This window comes from Cryptomeria japonica, chromosome 5 (assembly GCF_030272615.1).
Source record: "Cryptomeria japonica chromosome 5, Sugi_1.0, whole genome shotgun sequence".
NCBI classification, from domain to species: Eukaryota; Viridiplantae; Streptophyta; class Pinopsida; order Cupressales; family Cupressaceae; genus Cryptomeria; species Cryptomeria japonica.
Window position 1 is genome coordinate 763,016,779 of NC_081409.1, and position 22,423 is coordinate 763,039,201.

A 22,423-nucleotide genomic window follows, 5' to 3' on the forward strand; every position below is an offset into this window, starting at 1 on the left:
CTCTGCAAGTATATTATAATCTATTATTGATTACTAAATAATATATTGATCTTCTTTTGGAGTGTGGGGTTTTTCTGCCGAAAAGGTTTTCCCCACATAAATCACTATGTTGTTGTATTTTGGTATGCATGATATTTTATTTCTGTTAATTTTTTGTAACTATTGTAATGATTTATTAAAAAAGTTCATTACCCTCCTCTCAAGGTTAGTGTAGGAAGTTGTTCCGCTACTTAACTTTCTTACAGATTTAAGTAAAGGACTTGATATATGGGTTGAGTTTCCCTAGTTTGATAACGAAGAGAAAAATAGACTGATTCTTAGTAGTATGGAGGATAAGTTCCTGGTATTTGACAAACCCTATCTGATATGAAAAGAGATTATTTTGGCTATGACTAGCTTATGTGATAAAGGGATAGTACCAGTGAAGAAAATTGTGAAAAACAAAAAAATTGAAACCCTAACTAATGTAATAGGGCCCTAATAATCGACAAAATTGATGATCTAGTAGTCAGGTATGTGGCCTATGGTATTTATTACAAGATCTATTTCTGACACGGGGGCTTCACTAGCTAGGCAATATTATATCACGTGCATTCATATTAGGGGGTTTAATATCCCAAAAATGAGGGTGCAATATATTTCCTATCAGTGAAAATAGGGTGATTTTTAATTCCAACTATGAAAAAATACAATATTTGGTGAAAATAGGGGGATTTTAATTCAAGTTGTGTATTAGGAGGGGGTGACAAAAAAGGACTTTAGGGCAATATTTTTTGAAAATAGAGGGATTATTTAGTATGCCATCATGTGCTATAACCCAAGTTCAGTAAGTGAAGCCCCTGTGATTTCTGAAACAGGGAAGGTTCCACTTTGACTATTGCAATTTATGTTGTGCATATGATGGTTATGGAAGGAAAATCATTGGATTTGTGTGAACTTTTGAAAGATCAATTGCAAGAGAATATAAGATTGACAAAAAAAAAGAGTTAAATCCCTTTAGGTTTGGATCATTGCTTGTCTATCTGGTTATGTACTATCTAGGAGCATTATCGGCAAAAGAAGATGTGTTATGAGAATCTCGTGTTCCTGTGGCTAGGAAAATCTAGTGTTATTTAAAGAATTAAATAATTGTGAAGAAATCTATGAAGCCTAATTTAAATCACTTCTGGATGCTTGGAGAATTGACTCGATAACTCCTGGTGCTGCTACTATTAAGGAGGGTTCTTCCTTTGAATAGATAAAATAAAAAGGAGATTGTGTCTACTGGTTACTTTATTGCTAAAAGGAAGAAGAAAGATCAAAAAAAGAAAGTTAAAATTCCATTGGATGATCCAGAATCTCTTGTCAGAGAAGAGTTAGTTGTTGCTAAATAGGAAGTGATATTAGAAAAACTTGATGATGGTGATGAGCCTGATTTGTTAAAAATTCTGAAATGGTAATGATGGAATAAGAAAGATTTGAACTATTTGGCTTACATCTATTGAATTTGATGACATTGAGAAATTGTTGATTGATCACTTACTACAGAATAACATTAGAATTGAGGATCTTTTTGATGTGCTTACGAAATCTTTTTTTGAATTGCTTAAAGAACAAATGAGTGAATATTCTAAGACCAAAAGTTTGCAAAGCTTGTTAGAAAAATGCAGTGATGCACAAAGAAGTTTATCTATATGCATGAACAAAATGAAGAATTGTATCAATGATGCTACTAGGGTGTATCAATATTGTTTGTAGTGGTCGACAACCTTGTCAAAGCCTAAAGCTAGGATTGATTCGATGGAAATTGAATTGATCTCTCTAGGAAAATCATTTCATTTTCTGAGTGACATGGTGTGCAGAGAAAGAAGGTAAATACCATGTAGCCTGAGCTATTATTTTTGCAGAGATAGAAAAAAGACTTCGTGAATGTGTTTTGGAAGGTCAAGGAAATTGATGAAGAAAAATTGGAGCACTTTTCGGCATTGCTTTCAGATGCAGTTGAATATGAGCAGTTGAAGCAGGTATAGCTTATGATGTTATGCAATAATGAAAAATGGGTATATATGTGATGCAAAGCTATAAGGATTGTATAACTTTATAGAGTCATTTGTGGAGGTGACCAAAAATCTTATATCTTTATCACACTAGTTTATGTTTAAGGTTTTGGTCATGGTTTTGTCACTTGTATACCATGCTATGAGTTCCATATTCTGGAATCAGTGGCATTTGTATTATAGAGTCATTTGTGATGATGCTTGGGAATTATGCTTATGGATCCATTCTTATGGGTTAGGTAGATGCTTATTTGGTCCCGATATGTGTATCATGTAGAAGATTAATGAAGGATGACTTGATTATCATATCTTTGATTGAGGCAATTCTGATAATGTGTTGATCCGAGCAATTATATCTTTGGATAAATCATTTGTGCTTTGTTGACATATCATCTTGGTGATTGTTCTTACTGGTATATATACACATACAAATGTAGAAGATATAGGTGTGTGCATGTGGTGTGTATAAGAAAGTACAATGTGTGAAGTATGAGATGTAGATAACAGAGCAGTTGGAGAAAAGTCAGAGAGAAGAGTTGTGTTGCTGTAATCCTTTACTGGATTTGCTGTAGTGTAGTGATCAATGTTAGCACATAGATTCTTTACAGGATCTTCTATGAGTTATTGTTTTATGAGCCAAGCTTTTATTAGAACTGATTCTATGCATTTGGATATGTACCTTTCTTTAGTTCATCCTTTTCTATTGCAATGATCATTTCGGCTGTGAGCCACTTTTGTAATCTTGTGTTGAGCATTCTGGTAGTGAGCCATTTTTGTAATCTAGCAATGAGTGATCCAATGGTGAGCCACCCATTTTTTAAACATGATATAACTAAGAATACTTATAAGTTGAGAGTTAACCCTGTCTGTGGTTTTTCCATTTGGGTTTTCCATGTATTAAATCTGGTGTTCCATTTGTGGTTGTGTTTTCATGTTTGTGCTGCATTTGCTATTTCATGATTGAGGTGTTTAATTGTTAAATTTAAATTAACAATAAGAGGTTAAGAAGTTGGCAAAAAAAAAACTGTTAATTTGTGGGAATATTGATTCATCCCCCTCTTAGTATTCCAGTCTCTTCAACCAATTCAACAGTGTTTGTTCATATTTTTCTTCCCAAGGCTGAGATATTATCTTGAATTCTTCTTAAGCTAAGGCCTACCTTGCTTGTATAGGTACATATGAACTTATACCTGAAATCTAAATTATTAGGCATTCATAAAAATATATAAAACCTACAGTAGGAAGTGGGTGTGCTAATATAGATTGTTCCATTTATAGCAAGATGAGTGCTTTACTGATATGGATACTCCTCCTCCTCCACCGCCTCCAAGGTTTTTTGTGAGTGTGCATTGATTTTGTAAGACTCTCAGTGCTTCTAACACAAGTAGATTTTTTGTGTTCCCAGGAGATATGTGGAGGAATGCCTTGCTCCTCTAGTTGGTTTTCCAATGGCAATTGTTGTTTAATATTACCTTGCGTGCTTGTTTTTTATTAAGGGAAAATAGGTTTTGATGGGCCCCTGAAACCCATAGCAACATAAGATCAAGAGATAGCCATTAAAGAACAACAAAAAGCAAGAGGCAGAAAACACAGAAAAGACAACTGACCAACAAACAAAAGGCCAGAAATAGAAAGACAACAAATAGGACCAATAGAGAAAAAGCCAAGGCTAGGTAAAGTTCTTAAGCAACTCAGCAGCTTCCAGCTCTAGTTGCTTAATGTTCTCAGTAGTCCACTTAATTTCCTCAATCTCCTTGCTTTGGCTTTTCTTTTTTCTATTGCTTGCATGATTTCTTCTACCATGACCAGTGTCCTTATCTTCAGGGGTGTCTTACTTCAATTTAGTGATGTCCCTAGAGGGCCTTTTCCCCTTGATCACTATCAAGATTTCTGATAAGAACCTTCATGCTTGCAAAGGTGGCCTTTAAGATCTTATGACTCTTCTTCCCAATCTTCTTGAGCGCATTCTCAACCCCTTCCATCCTTTTTTCAGCAGCCCCAACTCTGTTCTCCAGGATTTGGAAGTTGTTATGTTATGCATTAATGATCTCCTCAGCATTGTTGATTTCTTTGGTAAGTTCACTTAAACAATCAAGGAGGGAGATAAATTTACTAGTGCCAATAGCTTCTAAAGTCTCAATTTTGTTGGATTCCTGGGTTTTCTTCTCTTTTATCCTTGTTATTTCCTTCTGCACCCAGAGGAAAACCTTGGTGAAGCTATTCGTACCATTTTTTGAAGCAAAGGTCAATATCAAGATGGGAGCCATCCTGGACCTTGTCTCCTGTAGGATCCAAATTCACCTCCAGACCCACTTCTCTCAAATTTGCACTCTTAGCTTCCTTCATGGAGGTGTCCTCCCCAGCCAAGCCCTTATCCTTAGAACCAGTCGAGAAGGGTGAATGGTTCTTAGCTCCCACATCCTCATTTCTTATAGTTTTCCTGTTATGCTTCTGGCTAGAGAGGATCTGAACCTCCTCATTGTCAGTCTCCATATCATCATCAATCTCATCTTCCTCCTCACACTAGCTTTCATCATCCTCCCCCTTCTACTTCCTTTTGGCTGACCCTTTACTCTAATCCTCTTTCCCTATTTTTGTTCTTCGCTTGCTCGACCAAGCAATATGGGGGTCTTCCTCAACATTAGCTTCAATATCATAACCTTTACCATCATCATCATCATCTAAGTCTTCCAATTCCTCATCGGACTCAGAAACCTTTGCAATGATCAGATGAATGGTGATATTCTTGATGTGACTATACAAAATCACCATCAGACCCTTATGCATAGAAGGATTGGTTTTGAGGTTGGAGATAGCATCCTTTATCCTATCATTGAAGACACAAAACAAATAATATGGGATAGAAATTTTCTCCTTATACCATAAATGGTTGAGAATAACAAACTGATAGCTATAAACCCTAGTAAATATCCCATCTAAAGTGATAAATTCTATAATAGCAAACAAAACCTATCGCCATATCAATTTAATTACCTTAGGGGAGTAGTAAGTGTGACTTCCCTTCACCAGCCTGGCTTTCTCCTCCTCATCCTTAGGGAATTTCTTCATTGCAGCATCATACAACTTCCTATCCCTATAGAACTTGATACCCCCCATTGGTAGACCCGTAGCCTCAGTGATCATGGTCTCATTCACCTTGACCTTCCTACTGCCAATGGTCAAGGTTCTCCTAAACCTTGCATACTTGTTAAAGATATTATTAAACATATTATATTCATTTATGTAATGAAAATTGTTTGTTTTTAATAGGACATGAGTTAACAACCTCCAACTCAAGAATCATTTGTCAAAGATCTACATGGAAATTATTCGTGTTTCAGACACATCCTTCATTTTGGGTGGCTTGCCATATTCCCTCTTAGCTTGTATTAAACTAGATTTGAAATTTAGGAAGAAACTTTTGAATTTTTTTGTTCAAAATCTTATTCAATTTATCCAATATTATGAAAAGATGGATGCATCTTTTTTCAGCCAAACATATTCCAACCTTTAGGCTATGTTGTTGGTTTTATCAAATAAACCCCAATATCTTCATTTGGGTGTGGTTTGTTCTTGGTCAGGTATGTTCCACTCCACGAGTGAAGGCAGCATGGTTTTGAGCCTATGTTTGAACCCTCTCTGATTTGCCCTTTAACAATGAAATTCTCTGACTTTTGCTTTTGTCATCACATTTCATGAAAGAATAAATAATTGTTCTTGTACCTTGCTATACAAATACTAATGGTGGGGAACTTACACAAACAACATCATTAGAGATAGGAAGCCAAGAAGAATGACATTTATATGCAGTGACTTCAACAAAAATGAATTATTCTCTTCGAAACCACTTGGTTTAGACATTGCTTCTAGTTTGGGAATCCTTCTTAAGAATGTATATTAGTTTTCATTAATATCATTATGTTTTTTAGTGTCTTAATTTAGTAAATTAATAATATGTGAAAGAGGCCTTAATGATTAATAGTTGCTAAAGAGAGTTTTAGAAAGATAATTTTTTAATAACCAACACATTTTAATTTTGTTTGGTTATAAAAATAGGTCAGCCAATGATGCCTTTGTTGACAACTAGGTGAGTGTCTTTCTTAGATGCAAAAGGCTTGTAGCAGGAGATAAATTCATCTTTCTTTGGTTTCTAGGCTTGGTCATCATCACCTGTATGGTTCTTTCTTAAAATGTTATTTTAGGTGTATTCTTATCATTTATGTAGGATGTTTTTTTGGCTTTGTGGTGAAAATAGCGAATGTGTAGGGTTCAAGGATTTCATGCGTCAACAAAGTCACGCATATAAAGTCATGACATGTAGCTTGGTGTCTTTAGTGTCCTTGTTGCAGCCATTTCAAGGAGGACTAAGTTCATTATTCTCTAAAAGCCAAAGTGAATTGTCAGGTTGGGTGTGTGAAAACTGATGAAATTTTGTACATTCATAAAGGGACAGTATGTTACTTGAATCTTCTTATATTGTTTGTTTGGTCTAAATTCTTGTTTCATACTTTTTGATGTTTGGATCTGTACATATTACTGATAACTAGCCAATAAAAATTCATAATTCCTTATGATTAATACATGCAAGCCATGAACAATAATTTCTTAGTTGGCATGAGATTCAGGATGAAATTTGAGAGAGAAGCGGCCCCAAAGAAATGACCTTCCTATTGAGCACTTTTTAATTTAAAACCTATTGTAGTTTAGGCAAGACACGTATTGATAGATTGATTATGATGTAATAGATAGAAAAGTATTCAATTACCATTCTTTGTTAGATTAGGATATGGTTAAATTCGAAATATACTTAGTGATGTAAGTTTATAAAATAAATTTGTGGTGTTCATATGCAGTACTATATAAGAGATCAGTTATTCATTGATACATTACTTCATACCAGATGGATTTTTATTCAAAGGACAACCATTATGTATACTTCAAGGGTCAATGAGGCATAACTTAATAAGAGAAAACCATTATGATAGTTTAGCTAGACATATTGGGGATGATAGAACCATGGTACAACTTAGTGAAAGATATTATTGGTCAAGGATGATGGCAGAAATTAGAAAATTTGTGCAAAGATGTCAATTTTTTCAATATGCCAAGGAAGGATTCAAAACACATAATTATATCAACCATTACCCATACTTACCCATACCAGAGAGACCATGGGAAGATGTAAGCATGAATTTTGTACTTGGACTACCAAGAACTTAGAGAGGTAAGGATTCTATTTTTGTTGTTTTTAATAGATTCTCAAAAATGTCTCACTTTATAGCTTTCAAGAAGATCAATGATGCTACACATGTAGTGAATTTATTCTTTATAAAGGTTGTTAGATTGCATGGATTACTGAAAAGCATAGTTTAAGATTGAGACACTAAGTTTGTAGGTCATTTTTGGAGGACACTTTGAAAGAAATTAGGTACTGATTTAATGTTTAGTTCAACATATCATCTCCGAACAAATGGGAAAATTGAAATTGTTAATTTAAGCTTAGAAAATTCGTGTTTGGTTGGTAACAAGCCTAAGAAATGAGATTTGACATTGCCACAAATCAAGTCTGTATAAATGATTCAGTCAACAAGAGTAAGATTAAGAATCCATTCCAAATTATTTATGGTTACATTCCTAGGAGTGTATTATAATTGAAAGATCTTGAAAATAGTGAATGATATAAGAGAAGTGCTAAAGGAGAATAATTTGCTAAACATATTCAATATTTACACCAAGTAAGAGAAAACTCAGCTGGAAAAACTAGCAATATAAAGAGAAGGCAGATTTAAAAAGAATTTTGGAGTAGGAGACATGGTGTTGACACATCTATGAAAGGAATGATTTCCCATTCATACCTATAACAAGCTCAAGTGAAGGAAAATTGGACCTTGTAAGATCATTAAGAATTTTCCACCAAATGCTTATGAGTTGGAGCTACCTATAAGTTTGGAGATCTCTCTATTTTTTAATATTTCTAATTTATATACTTACTAGGAGGAAGATACATCATAGCAACAAGAAAAAGATGAGATCACATCACCAAAGAAATGGATGGAATAATTACCAAAGGAAGAACGTGAGGAGATTGACAATATTTTGGATTCAAGGGTGGTTAGGAAGACTATGGGCAATGAATATAGTCAATATTTGGTGAAATGGATAAATAGAGCAATAGAGGATGCTACATGGTCAACCCTAGTAGAGTTGGAATCATTTTAGTCAACCATTAGCAGCAAGATTGCTAATGTGAAGCAACTAGATAATCATCTTGTAGCAAAATGATAGTAGCTGTTATAAAGAATTGTTCTTGCATCAACTAATTTTGACCTAGAACATGAAAGATTTCTACTCAGTGAGTAGGGGATGACAAAAAATTGTACCCCAATAGTTTGATGTAGGGGTGTCATATTTTAAATGTTTTTTTTATATTTGACTATCTAAACTTCATGAAACCACAATATGTGCAAAGGGAAAGTCATTTTTTTAAATTTGAAAATTTGAGTTTTTGACTATTTGGGCCAGCAACTACCCATGTACAATCACATTTATGCCCCAAGAAAAAGCCCAATATAGGATATAGGTTTAGAAGGGATTTTTTAATTTTAAAAACAAGTTGGTGAGAATTTATCGAATATTGTCATTGGCTTTAACCAATTTAGATAGGATTGAAGGAAAAAATATAGAGAACAAAATAAGAGAGAAAAATATAGAGAAGAAAACAAGAGAGAGTAGTAGTTGGAGAAGAGAAAAAAAAAGAAAAAAAAGAGAGGAGGTCCTGAAGACAAAAATACTAATAGAGGAATCTTAGAGTTTGCCCAATGTTTTCAAGAAAATGAGTATGTTATATAGATGATTGTGAAGAAAGACTATATTCTTACCAAAGTAATGAAATAATGATCTTCTAAATCTGAATCCTCTCTTGGACCACGTGTATTCTTGTGAATGTGGGATTATATGAGTTGTGCTACTTATAAAAGGAGTTATTTGTGTGTGAGAGAGAATTTGGGTGTTTAAGGAGAGGTTATTATGTGTTAAAAACTTTTGTAGTGTGATTTAAGCTATTTTCTATAGTTTGAAGGAATGTTCCTACAACTAGACTATCCTTTGCAACGTATATTTTTGTTCCTGTAAATTTTCATAAAAAAATTGAAGCTTGTTTTTGGCATGGATTAAGTCTCTGCACCATATATTTTTATTGCTATTGCATTAGTCTCACCTCTGTAGTTTATTTTGACTTTCTATAGCTAAATATTTGACTTCAAACAATATTGCAAGATAAAATTATTAAATCTAACATCTACATGTGTAAATTTAACATATCTATGCCTTCAAACCTCAAACAAGGTGACAAATGAAGATCTAGAACTAGAATCAATTCCTAAGAACAAGTGATGCTAGTGTTGCTACAAATATATGCCACTTGCAAATTTATTATTGTATAAAAGGCACTACTTGTAGCTAGGACAAAACATAAAGAAAAAGGGTTTTCTACATTCCAGAGTGAATGTTCATTTACATAGTGGATTATTTCTATAGTAGAATTGTTTTAGTTGTATATCTAACATTAAAACTAGGGGAAAAAAAAAACTATGAGAACTGTAGATTGAATGAAAAAAGAAAAAAAAAAAAAACTATGAGATCTGTAGATTGAATGAAAAAAGAAAATCTTTGTGTGAGTCTCATTAAATAAATTGTAAAACTAGATACTTTAATGACATTGGCAAATTGTAGATGACTAACTATTGGACCAAAGTCCATATTGTTGTTGCCACCATGCAAGATTAATAGTTATTTGTGATGGAAGATCATATATTAAAGAAAAATCATTGATATAAGTGCAATTGTGTTTTACCACTCATATGTTTGAAAAATGTAACTTTTATACATCCAACATTTTTGTATAGCCATTTCTTTTCATAAAACTGAATATTACAACCCACCTTGGCCTACAAGATTCACTTACTAGCAACCAGTCAATGAATTGACATTACAGCCCACCTTGGCCTGCAAGATTCACCTAGCAATCAGTCAATAGAATTGTGAAATTTATTAGTTAGTAATTTAATTGCTCTAGGTTTAATTCCACTTGCTATATTTAATTGGGAGATATGGCTAAGTTTTAATTTTTCCTCTATTGAATTGAAAGATATTATTTGAAAATTTGTTAGTTAATAATCCAGCACCATGCATACATAAGTGATGTATTTTTTACTCATAAATCTTAAAACTCAAATAAGATCTTTGATTAAAATGCAACGAAAATTTCATAAGACACTCCACTTGCTAAGCATGTCTCTATAACACATTAAACCTAAACTGGATCATTTCCATCATTTGTTTACAATTAGAGAATGCTACCATACCCTAGGTCTGCGCTTTTGAAGTTGGTTAACATGGAATATCAACGCTCACCTGGGCTGGTAAAGTTCCTAAATAAAAGGATTAACTTGCCACTGCATAGGGCACATATTCGAAGGTTAGACCCATGGAGGCATGTCCACTTTATGCTATTCAAGAGAAATACCAGATTACTTGCTGTCATTATGATCTCTGTTTGGAAAGTTAGGAAGAGTACCAGCAATCGTGGGCTACATCAGTTCCACCTGCTAATACGTCTAAATATAATCCACAAAATTCTGCTATCTAAATTACTTCAAAACTGTCAAAACCACCAAAATTTATATATGGCATACAAAAGAACATTCTTACAAAGTCATCAAAATTCTCTGCCAGCCTTGACAACATGCCGTAGAAAAATTCTCATTCGTAGTCCAGTGACAGGAACCAACTCATATTAGAATTGACTCATTATGTGTGTCGAGCATTAGTGGCTGCAAGAGTAGAGATATCGCTACTGATCGGTTCTTCAAACTTTCTCTTGAGCTCCAAACTCCTTGGGGTCATTTTCTCAAGCTCCTCTCGAGTATATATAAAAATCTTACGTACGATACTGCAAAACTCCCTGTTTACAAGAAAAACAATTCATAGAAAATAATTACAACATAGCCAGGTTATGCCAGAATCACCTAGTGAGAAACGAGCTATTCTTTTTGGATTGAATATTGGACATTGATACTTACTGCCAGGGATCATCTCCTACAAGCATCATATCTCCCTCATCATCTGTGTAGACAACTTGCCAGCCTTTTCTTGGATCCTCCAGTTGTCCTTTAAAATTGAACATCAAATCAAGCTCATGGATGAGCTCTTTGTATCCTTCAAATTTTTTAAGATCTAGAGCTCGCCCAAGAGCACTATCCTGCTTATGTACCTTCATTGTGATGAAAAATATGGTTCTGAACTGTCAGAATCTTTCCAACAATATATAAAATTTACAAAATTCTAATTTCTGTCCTACAGAAATGCTGAATGATTAGTACCTTAGTACATCTCCTTGTAGTATTTATCTCAGCTCTGGACTGTGTTTCTTGTAATGGTCTCCAAGATGATGTTTCTTGCTCACAGCTAATAGCAGATGTATCAGACCTGATCAGCCTTGTTGGCTCCAACCGTTGGTCAACCTCAGAGAATTGTGAAAGAAATTCTTTTGGGGTATGAGCAGAAACTTGTAGGTCTTCCTCGTTGACAGAAACTCTATTTTTTGATGGATTTGGCTTACTGCCTGAGAAAATGTCAATCAAATGAAGACCGGATAATTTGCAATTATTGTTTGCAGGGAGTGAAATGACTTCAACTCCCTTATCTTTAGAAGCTTCCCTTGAAACAAAACCAGGCTGATGCTCTTTCGTTCCCTGTTTATTAGCTTGCATGTTTCTCAATAAATTTTTGCTTACACTATCATTTCCCCCTGAAACTTCTGAATGGCACGGCATCATATGCATTTTCCATTTTCCCAACGCTTCCATTCCCATGTTTGATAAATTTGGGTACCCATTGAAGCCATTCCACCTCATATTTCCACTTGGTTTGCGAGATGGTGCCATTAAGGTCAGATATTGCTTCTGATTAGACTCACTGAGTTCCTCAAGTGGGTTTCTGGAAACCTTCATTCCTTGTGAATTTTCAACAATACGATTAGTATATGGCCCACACAGTTCTTGCATTTCACCAATGCCCTGAAAACTGGGAAAACATCCCCTATATACTGAGTCATGCCTTTGCAGTGGGATCCAACTTTCAGAAGTCAATCTTCCCTGAGAGCATACAACTTTGGTTTTGACATCATCTAGTTTTGGCACACACACAACTTTCCTTGGAACATTGTCAACTTCATTTTCACCCAAAGATCCTCCCAAGGTCATAACATCCTGACCTTGCAAGACCCTTGTATTAAATTTTTGCAACTGAGTAAAATCAATTGATGCCTTATCTGAGACGAAAATCAGACAAAAGAAGAAGAACTTTTGAGAAAAAAAGCCAACAATGTCACTTTAATAATGACTCTTTGGATATATGTGATAAAAAACATAATCCTTACCGAGAAGTGACAAATCTTGATTGGAAGGCAGTATATGTGGCCGGGGCCTCTTCTTTTTGGCTGTTTGTGAAGGATTAATTTTTGAAGGCATCAAGGCACGTTCTATTTTCCATGGTGAGACCCTCTCTGCTCGTGGAATAGCTGATGTTATTATTGCATCCCATTGCACCTGAAGTTCAGAAAATTAGAAGAGTGAAAGAAGTTGCACGGTTCTGTATTGATTACATAGTGATGAAAATTAAATCTAAAGAAAGACTTTCTTCTGTTCCATAAATACCTTAAGGCATCTCCACTTTGAATCCGGCCACCTCATGGGATCAGAATCACCTATTTTAATGATAGTACCAGTAGATCTGTCAAAGAGAAACACATATCAGGTATACATCATCTTTGAAAAGAAATTCCTGTTACTACGTAGTTGCTTTTATCTTCTATCTATAGCCATCAAACAACTGCTAGTTATTTTATAAACCCACAGCGCTAGGCATATTTCAAATTTCACCATATCCTAATCCAACAAAGAACAGTTATTGAATGCTTTGCTATCTATTACATCATAATCTATCTATCAATACTTGTCTTGCCTATACTACACCAGATTTTAAAGTAAAAGGTGCTGAATAGAAAGACCGTTACTCTGGGGCTGCTTCTTCCTCAAATCTCATCTTGAATCTCATGCCAAGTGACAAATTACTGCTCATGGCCTCCATGCATTGATCATAAGGAATTATGAATTCTGAGGGGCTGGTTCTTTATAATATGTATAGATCCAGACATTAAAAAGAATGAAACCAGAATTCAGACCAGGCAAGAAATATAAGCAGATTCAAGTAACATACCGTCCCTTTATCAATGTAATCTTAAAAATATAGGAAGCTCCTCGGAAAACGAGGAGTGCAGCTATCCGTAACACTTTAACATGGCTTAGAAAAAAATGCTCATAAAATGAAATCAAAAGACAAAAAGTGCTGCCCATTTATCTATTTTTTTTGACAGTGCAACGCACAACTGCTTCGGGAACCCCTTAAACTGATAAACATTTGTTGAAACAACCATGCAATTATTTTTTATTTTGTGACAGGCTCACCAGTGGAGGATAAGCTTAAAAGTGCTTAACATTCAATTCAAAATTGACTGACATTTTCTAAACTTAATATATTATTTAATATGTAAGATATAAAACTAGCCAATACTTCTACATGCTGCAACTCTGTCTATTTCATATGCTACCCTTTTCGGAATATCTTTATAAAGTACTAAAATGCATCCCATGCTCAATCATAAAATTATCAAAGGCTTTGTAAGCTTCTAAAACTTGACAACCTACCTAGGTGTTTCTTTCACATTCCTCTGATTTTTATCAGTAAGGCGCATTAAATAAATAAATTTGAGTGGTAAGAGCCTTGTAGGAAATTTCATCAGTTCACCTTGGCTTGTACAAGACACTAAACACAGTCCTTGTTGAAATTGCATGTGACGCAGTAGCAAGAACACCAAGCTGCATGCTGTGACTGGACATAACTGAGGATGGAATGTTACTGTGCTGACCCATGGCACGCCTAATCCCTACACGTAGTTGGCCATTTTCACCCCTGAAGGAAAAAAAAAAAAAAAAATCCTGCATAAATAAGAATACACAAAATAATAACATTTTAAGAAAGTTCCATACAGGTGACAATGGCCAAGGCTGGAAACCTCAAGAAGATGAACGCATCTCCTGGCAGAAGCCTTTTGGATCTAACAAAGACATTCCACCCAGTTGACAGCAAATGAGTCCTTGCCCCACCTATTTTTTCAAGCAAACAAAATTAAAATGTGTTTGTTATTAAAAGTTGCTTTCTTTAAAAAATAAAAACTCCTTAGCATCGATTAATAAGAAAAGCCTCTTTCACATATTCTTAATTCACTAAATTAAGACATTCAAAAACTCCCATATTTCACCATATAAACTAGAAGCAATATCTGAACCAGCTGGTTTCAGTAGACAAAAATTCATTTCTGTTGAAGACGTCATATAAATGTCATTCAATTACAAGAACTAGCTAGAAATAGACTGGTAATGATTAGGAAGCATTACTAAAAACACTTACAGAAACAGTTTGCCCTATAACAAGCACCTCAATCACAATTGTTCACACAAATATGCATCTTATTTCTTATAGCATAAATTGCTATTTGTTGTGTATAAAGACCAAGTTGTTCAGTTTGAGTTCATATATACAAAAATTATTGTTCTTTTAAAATAATATTATTTTAATTTATGATGAAAAATTATTAAATTATTTTTTATATATTAATATAATTAAAATAGAAATCATGATTTTTAAAAGTATTGAAAAACATAATGATTTAAAAGAAATAGCTAATTGCTTTTATTAGTTATATTTTAAGAAATAAAAAGATATTTAAAATCTATATATCTTTATATAAAAATATAATATTAAAAATAAAAAATTGAAAAAAATATTTACAATTGACTTAATTTTAAATATAATGAAATCCACAATAACTAAAGAATCCATCTTTTCTCTAATGAACTTCTGTAACATAAATTTTTCAAAATCAAATATAATGATAATTTCAATTTTATAAAAATTAAATTTATTTTGAAAAAAAATAATGATCACTTCAACTCTGATTAAAAAACAATTTATTAGTTAAACTTCAGAATATCAATAAAATTTCGAATACTAGAATTCAATCAATTTTAAAATACTAGAATTAAAAAAAATTAAATATAATATAATTAATCAAATTAATGAAATTATAATTTTAATAAATGTTCTTATTTAAAGTCAAAACCTAAAACCTCCTGAAACTCTACAATTACAATATGTTACAAATTAAAACCTAAATTATCATTCAAGCCATAAAACCCAACATCACACAAGCTCTTTTCTTCTGTTCAATTGAAATACAGATGGATGGAGAGGACAGGTACTGCCCATACACAGATGAATCCATCTGTGTAAAGCCAATGCAGTTCTCTGTTTATCTGAAAACAGATGCATCCATCTTTTCATAATATGGACTAAATTGAATAATACTTTGAACAAAAAAATTCAATATTTCTTCCTAAACTTGAAATCTAATTTAATACAAACTAGCAGAGAATATGGCAAGCCACCCACCACGATAGATGTGCCGGAAACTCCAATCATTTCCATGTAGATCTCTGGCAACTATTTCTTGAGTGGGAGGTTGTTGACTCATGTCCTGTTAAAAACAGAAAACTTCCATTAGATAAACGATTCTAATATGGTTAATGCTATCTTCAGCAACGCCCAAGGTAATATAAAAATTAAATATCAATGCTTGAAGAATTGTCTACTTGGAAAACTAACCAGAGGTCCAAGGCATTCTTCAGCATATTTCTTGGGAAAATACAAAAACCCACCATTAGTTGTGTCAGAAGCAGTGAGAGTCTTACAAAATGAATGCACAGAAGGCCTTGAAGGCGGTGGAGGAGGAGGATCCATATCAGTGGAGCACTCATCCTGCTGTGAATGAAACAATCTATATCAGCTCACCCACTTCCTGCTGCATTTAGGTCTTCTATACATTACGAATCTCAAAGAATTTAGGTCTGAGATATAATGTCATATGGACCTATACATGCCAAGCAGGCCTTAGCATAAGAAGGATTGAAGAGCATACCTCTGCCTCGGGAACCAAACTAATATTAGCAAAGACTTCATCTGTGTCTGGTTCAGCCTGTAAGGAATGTCATAAGCTAAATAGTCCAGAACCATGCAAAATGAGTTCAAGCAAAAAAGAATTGATATGAGTTTACCTGCAGCAACACATTCTTCACCCGGCAAAGAATTTTGGAAGGCGGTTCATATAAAGGCAACTGTTTCTCAGCTTCCTGGTTCGTGGATGCTTCAACCTGCAATACACAACGAATTTGTACAAGCATCCATTTCAGTTGAAGATAGAAGAGGAATGCAACGAGGTAAAGAGGCATTCATTACGAAATAAAACATCAAGAGGTACATTACTTCTAAGGGTAGGTATTGACCTCCACAAAGTGTATTACTAATTTAGACGAAGGCCGAACACACAGTGACAATGATATGGTGGTCCTTGAAAGATAATTCAAGGAGACTTTCAATTTGTGGGATCATGCTTACATTCACATTGAAGTACAGCCACTCATTGGAAAAACAGGCCAAATGATCATTAATATATATATATATATATATATACACCTATACCTGCTCTATATGACCCTGGAGGAAGTAAAACACCCTTTCTCCAATCCTTGGCACGGTAACACCGGGGCCAGCACAGGCATGCCAGAGCTCTTCATAGAGAGGATCACTGACATCTGTATCAAAATTAAAGAAACAAACAATACAAACATTATCAGAAGATTAAAAGATATGTTCTAAATGCATTATGCAGAAAACCCATGTGCCCAAAGGCCTGTTCTAGCAGAACCCATGTGCCCAAAGGCCTGTTCTAGCAGCAACAATGATCTTGTAGCACCAGCACAACCTAGCATTCTAAATGTGGTTACAAGAAGAATAAAGATTCTAACACACCAAAAAAACCACACAATGCAAACAACCACTCACCTGTGCAACAAGATGAATCAGATGGAGTTCTAGGTCTAGCAGCCATGCTTCTAAAGCAAGTTCATATCAATAGCTACTGTTTATTATTGTTGGTGTTATTAGTCAAGGCGGTGGGAATTTTTCATTAAGGAAACGATTTAGTAGTTATGCACTCTAACTTGGTGTTTATCAAAATCTTACGTGGTAATATCAAATCTCTCGATACTTGTGTACTAAATCAAATCTAATAAATATATTTCATTCAAAAATGAAGATCGGTAAAAAAAAATTTAATGTGCCACATTGACACCAACTATTTTCTAACTGTTTTTCACCACAAATTCATTTTAACCTAAATTTAAATTAAACCAATTAATGCATGTCTACTGCTTAGTAGCCCCCTTGTTTTGAACCCAATTCCCAAAGAGACATGTTCAAACAAATAAACAATAAACAATAAACAATAGCTAATTGTTTTTCTTTTTTCAGAATTCTTGATTATTTTAGTTTCCTCTTTACTTGTCTTTGCCTCAAAATAGGGATTATTAGGTGAGAGATGTGTGCTTCTCCATACAAGTGATTGCACAAGCTTCTTGACTCCCCTCTCCCAATGTTAATAGTATAATCTTCTAATTCTTCACCATTTAAATTTCTCTTGAGATTTTTTTTCCAAATAGTTTGAAGATCAAAAGAGATTTAAGTGTAAATTCTATAAACTTGTAAGTAGATCATATGATTTGTTACTTTTTAGATCTAATAAAAATATTTCATTTGAAAATGAAGATAGGTAAAATAAAATTGAAAGTGCCACACTCAAGCTAGCTATTTTTAACTATTTTTCATGCCTAAACTTTTTTTTACACTTATTTTTCAAGGTTGTGCACTAATTTATAAGTTATGTTAGGATCAAATCAATTTACTTTAGTATTATGGTTAGGGTTCAACTTGTTAAAAGTGATTTAATATATTTCTCTTTGATATTTGATGACTTCTTGGAAAAATGAATAAAATAGAATAGAAAGTTTCTTTTCAATCTAGATTTTTGTTTTATCATATTCTAAAATTAAAATTAATCATTGTTGATTTATTTTAAAATTTAATTTTGTTTAATTTAATTATATTAGATAATAAATATTTTATAAATTTTATTTATTATAATTTTAAAATTAATTGTAAACTTTTAAAAAATTGTTGTGATTTGAGTAATAATTTTAAATGAAATACTACTTAATCCAACAGAATTGAATTGTACTTAAAAATACTTATCATTTTTATAAATGTGTATTATGAATGCCAAAATAATTGTTAAGTTAATAACATAATACAAAATATAATATCTAATTTGAATAATTTTAATGTTAATGTTGTTTGTAATTGTACACGTTTTATTAATATTTCAATTCTATTTTAATTTTTAATTAATATTAAATCTTGAAATTTATTTTTAATTATTTATCTTTTGTGAAATTACAAATACTAATGAAAATTTATTATAATAATTTAATTTTAAATTATTTATCTTTTTAAAAACTTTAATTTATTGTATAACAATTATATTTTAAATTTCTCTTTTAATTTATGTAATACATTTAATTTAACTTGGCATATCTCTCTATAACTCCCGCTTTATATCCTTATCTGTGTCTTATCTCTCCCTCTCGATGTTTGTTACTTCCTCTTTTTATATCTCTTTGTTTCATTATCCCCTATTCATCTATCCATCTTTGTTACTTCCTCTTTCTATATCAAATTAAGTTTAATATTATGAAGTGCCCTTATGCATTTTTCTCTCATCTGAATCACCACTATCATAAACATCCTGATCATATGTAGAAACAATAAGATATAAGTCACCAATATACTTGAGAAAATTAGGTTGTCTAATTAGATCAAGTACTTTATCAACCTCAAACTACCTTTTGCCAAAAGAAGCAGGGAAGCAATGGACTTTTGTTCTTTTACAATATATGTTTGCATACTAGCCTTTTCCAATCACCTTCATCACTCTCCACCTCTTTAGTGTATATACTTTCTTTTTCAATTAAACTCATATGCTTATACTTTAGTACTTTAGAAATAGATGAAAAGCCATCTACAAATACTAAATCTTTTTTCTTTAGATCAACTCCTACATCATTAATTTTATTTCTAATATAATTTCTCATGATCTCGTCAAAAGTTTCAAGCCTTTCTACACTCATATCTTTTGGCAATTTGAGAAGAATCTTAGCAATACTCATGCATTCATCGTTAGAACTTCATAAAGAAGTTTTGATACCCATGAAGTCCTCAACACTACAACCTCCATAAAAAAATTGTTCTTGTCCACTAAGAAAGTAATCTCATTCTTATACAAATCTACAACATTTAAATAAATTTTGTTTTTGTTAGTCATCTCCCTCTGGAGATCCATAAAGAACTTTCAACAAACATCCTTACCACTATCCAAATTATCCAAATACTCTTTGACTTGAGAACTAATAGACATATCTTTTCTCCATGCAACATTTTTCATTCCTGGTTATGCTTTTAGAAAGTAGAAAACCAAGAAAACAACAAGAGCGCCATACTAAAAAGGGTAATTCCCATTTGTTGTCATTCAGAGATTTTTTACCAACTGACACCTTAAGAGATCATAGAAGTCACAATCCTCATTCTCATTTACCATTTGATATTCCTTATAGACTATCATAGAGGAGGAAGATCCTTCCTAATTTTTAAAATAGACATTGTATGAAATTCGCATCATCGCACATCTCACACCCATCTATGGAATGCTATAAATTTTAAGGGCTTGCTTATCAAATACAACTCTAGTCAGCTTCCACATTCTTTACTAATTTAATAGTAGGCAACATTTTGATATAGCATAAGCTAATCACATCCCTTAGGTATTCCTTGCAAATTAGGTATAGTTGATCCAATCATAAGTAAAATTTGTGAATTCTATTCAATATGATCCTTACTACCCCATCCTTGGAAAACATAGAAAAATTGCTCCAAGTATCCAACCCCATGTGCCCTAGACTAGCATAATCAAGTTCAAACATCTACAAACTATCAACTAGATGAACTCTTTTAAAGCCACTAATTTTTTTGTGATCATACTCATCCATAGAAACATGAATGTAACAATGGACATCCTCTTTTTGAATCACTTTGTCTAGAACACTAGAAAAGACTTTGACAGGGTCCCCTATTTAAGAATTAGCCTTAGAAAGATCACAATTTGAGAATACCTTTGATCAAATGCAAGAATGGCTTTTCTCCTCTTCGCATTCATATTCTATAGAAACACCTATTGGCCAATTTTAATTTTTTTTGGCAATGAAAGATTTCATACAAATATAATTTTGTTTTTTCATTTTTTACAGATCAAATTTGAAGGATAATTTGCATTTTTCACAAAGAAGGCATTCTGAAGTGAATTTTGTTGGTGTAGGATTTTCAAAGGATGGAGATGGAAAATAAAAGGACAAGGGTAAATAAGACTATGAAAAAGTATTCACTTGAAATAGAATGAAGACACCGTGAACAAGAATTGGCAAGATATCATAGGAAGAAAATAAGTATGTATTTGTTATGTAGGGTTTTACACAATTTATTTTGTGTTTGATTTGAGTATTTATAAGTCATCTTGAATAATTCAATGATATGGAAAGTATTCTAACTTAAATTATTATAAATTATACCATAATTTCTACCATTATTGGAAATTCAAAAAATTCAAGCATGTCAATAACATTTATTTTCACAACTTCAAATTTTCATAAATGTCTCATATAATGAACATATTGGCTATGTCCCAATAAGAGGATCACTGAATTTTTTTGGATACAATGGATAACAAAACTTCTTTACTTGATTTTATGTATTAAAGTATGATAAAGGTTGTGTAGCATCCTAAAACTGAACCTTTTGGAATTTTGACTGCATTAAAAGCCCTCACCTTAGTGTTTCTCATCCCTATTCCTAACTAGGACTCATTTATGCTTGTATCATGCAATAATGAAATTTATATCACATTCTAACTTGTTGGAAGCTGTAACCCTGGCCAAAATATGGGGTAGGACCAGGGGGCAATTCCTTGGTCCTCACTCGGACCATGGAGGAGCACCTTGGTCCTCCCTAATTTGGGCCCTATCTCAAAATTGAAGGGGAAACCTTCCTTCATGTCAGCCTATATCAGAAAATTAGCATGATTAACGACAAGAAGGTATATAAGGAGGTATTCCCTTATCATTTTGACATACAATACATTCATAAGGTGGTGAAATTGGAGCACAAGAAATCAAGCATTAAGGAATCTATCATCAAGCATCTCTAGAGGTCTGCATATTCTTCATTCATCAATTATGGAGCAACATTGCATCATTCATTTACAAGCATGTATGTGTGATTAGGGTTTTTTCATGTCCATGCCATTCCATACAACATATGTGATTACTTTGAAGAAGCAAAGTAACATTATTAGTCATTGTAGATCTGAGGTATACCTTTCCATCATTTATTTCATGTATTTGCAATATTTCATTCAAGGTTAATTCCTAAATTGGGGTTTTAATTGGGCAAACCCCTATTCCCAACCCATTTTCCCTTCTTTCTATGTGCAATAAATAGGTATGGAGCTGCAATCTTCTAAATAAGCATTATTTGCAAAGATGAATCAACTCTTTTCGGTGTGCAAAAAAGTAGGAGGACCAAGGCACCCACCTCGCTCCTAATATTTTTGGAGCTTTTTCGGGGATTGGATCCAAATCATCTTATATTCTCAGATCCATGTGCGTGTGAAAATCCTTCTTATGTAGCTCACTGTTTTCTCAATTTTACCTTCATTTTTCAGCATTTTACAGTAGTCCAACATTTCAACTCACAAAAGTGGGTAATTAATTCACACACAACCTTGAATCCAACTAGTGTTTATTCCTTATTCTTCTTAATTTGGGATTAGATCTACTTGATTCATCCCTTTTGAATGTAATGGTAAATTAGCAATCTTCATCTCTCAAATGGTGGAAACATTATTTTTTCACAGTTATATTTTGGTGAACCCAACTCCTTACACCCTAAATTTTGATTTTTATACTCAAATATGAGTGTATGCAATTTAAAATTCAAGTTTTCATTTACAAGTTTGATTTCCCTGCAAATTTTAAAATTTAGAGGTTAATTTCACTAAAACCCTAATTTTTAATTTCAAAATTGAGCTTCTGAATTGCTTAATTTGGATAAATTATTTTAGATAGATAAGTTTCTTTCAATTTTAAAATTTAATTTTTTACTTGAAATTTTAATTTTAATTTCAAATTCAAATTTTAAAATTAAGTGGTTGATTTTGAAAACCCTAATTTTTTAAAATTTTAAAAAAATGAGATGTGGGTTGTTCAAAT

At 32.9% G+C, this 22,423-nt stretch overlaps 1 protein-coding gene across 4 annotated transcripts; it reads right to left on the bottom strand.

Annotated features, from left to right (window-relative positions):
• Window positions 1-10,281: 10,281 nt before the first annotated feature.
• On the bottom strand, window positions 10,282-17,162 carry LOC131036560 (auxin response factor 1-like). 4 transcript variants are annotated; one of them, XM_057968455.2, is made up of 13 exons: window positions 17,055-17,162; window positions 16,692-16,804; window positions 16,268-16,363; window positions 16,132-16,188; window positions 15,819-15,971; window positions 15,606-15,690; window positions 14,170-14,260; window positions 13,902-14,066; window positions 12,752-12,827; window positions 12,475-12,643; window positions 11,417-12,366; window positions 11,117-11,307; window positions 10,282-10,998 (listed from the first exon to the last, which is right to left on the bottom strand). In XM_057968455.2, the coding sequence occupies exons 1-13, from the start codon at window positions 17,098-17,100 to the stop codon at window positions 10,845-10,847; spliced, it is 2,346 nt and encodes a 781-aa protein (XP_057824438.2). In that variant the 5' UTR covers window positions 17,101-17,162; the 3' UTR covers window positions 10,282-10,844. The 4 variants fall into 4 exon arrangements, with proteins under 4 accessions (XP_057824438.2, XP_057824437.2, XP_057824436.2 ...); XM_057968454.2 differs by having other exon boundaries at window positions 15,819-15,974; XM_057968453.2 differs by lacking the exons at window positions 16,692-16,804; window positions 17,055-17,162 and having other exon boundaries at window positions 15,905-15,971; window positions 16,268-16,361.
• Between the last annotated feature and the right edge of the window lie 5,261 nt (window positions 17,163-22,423).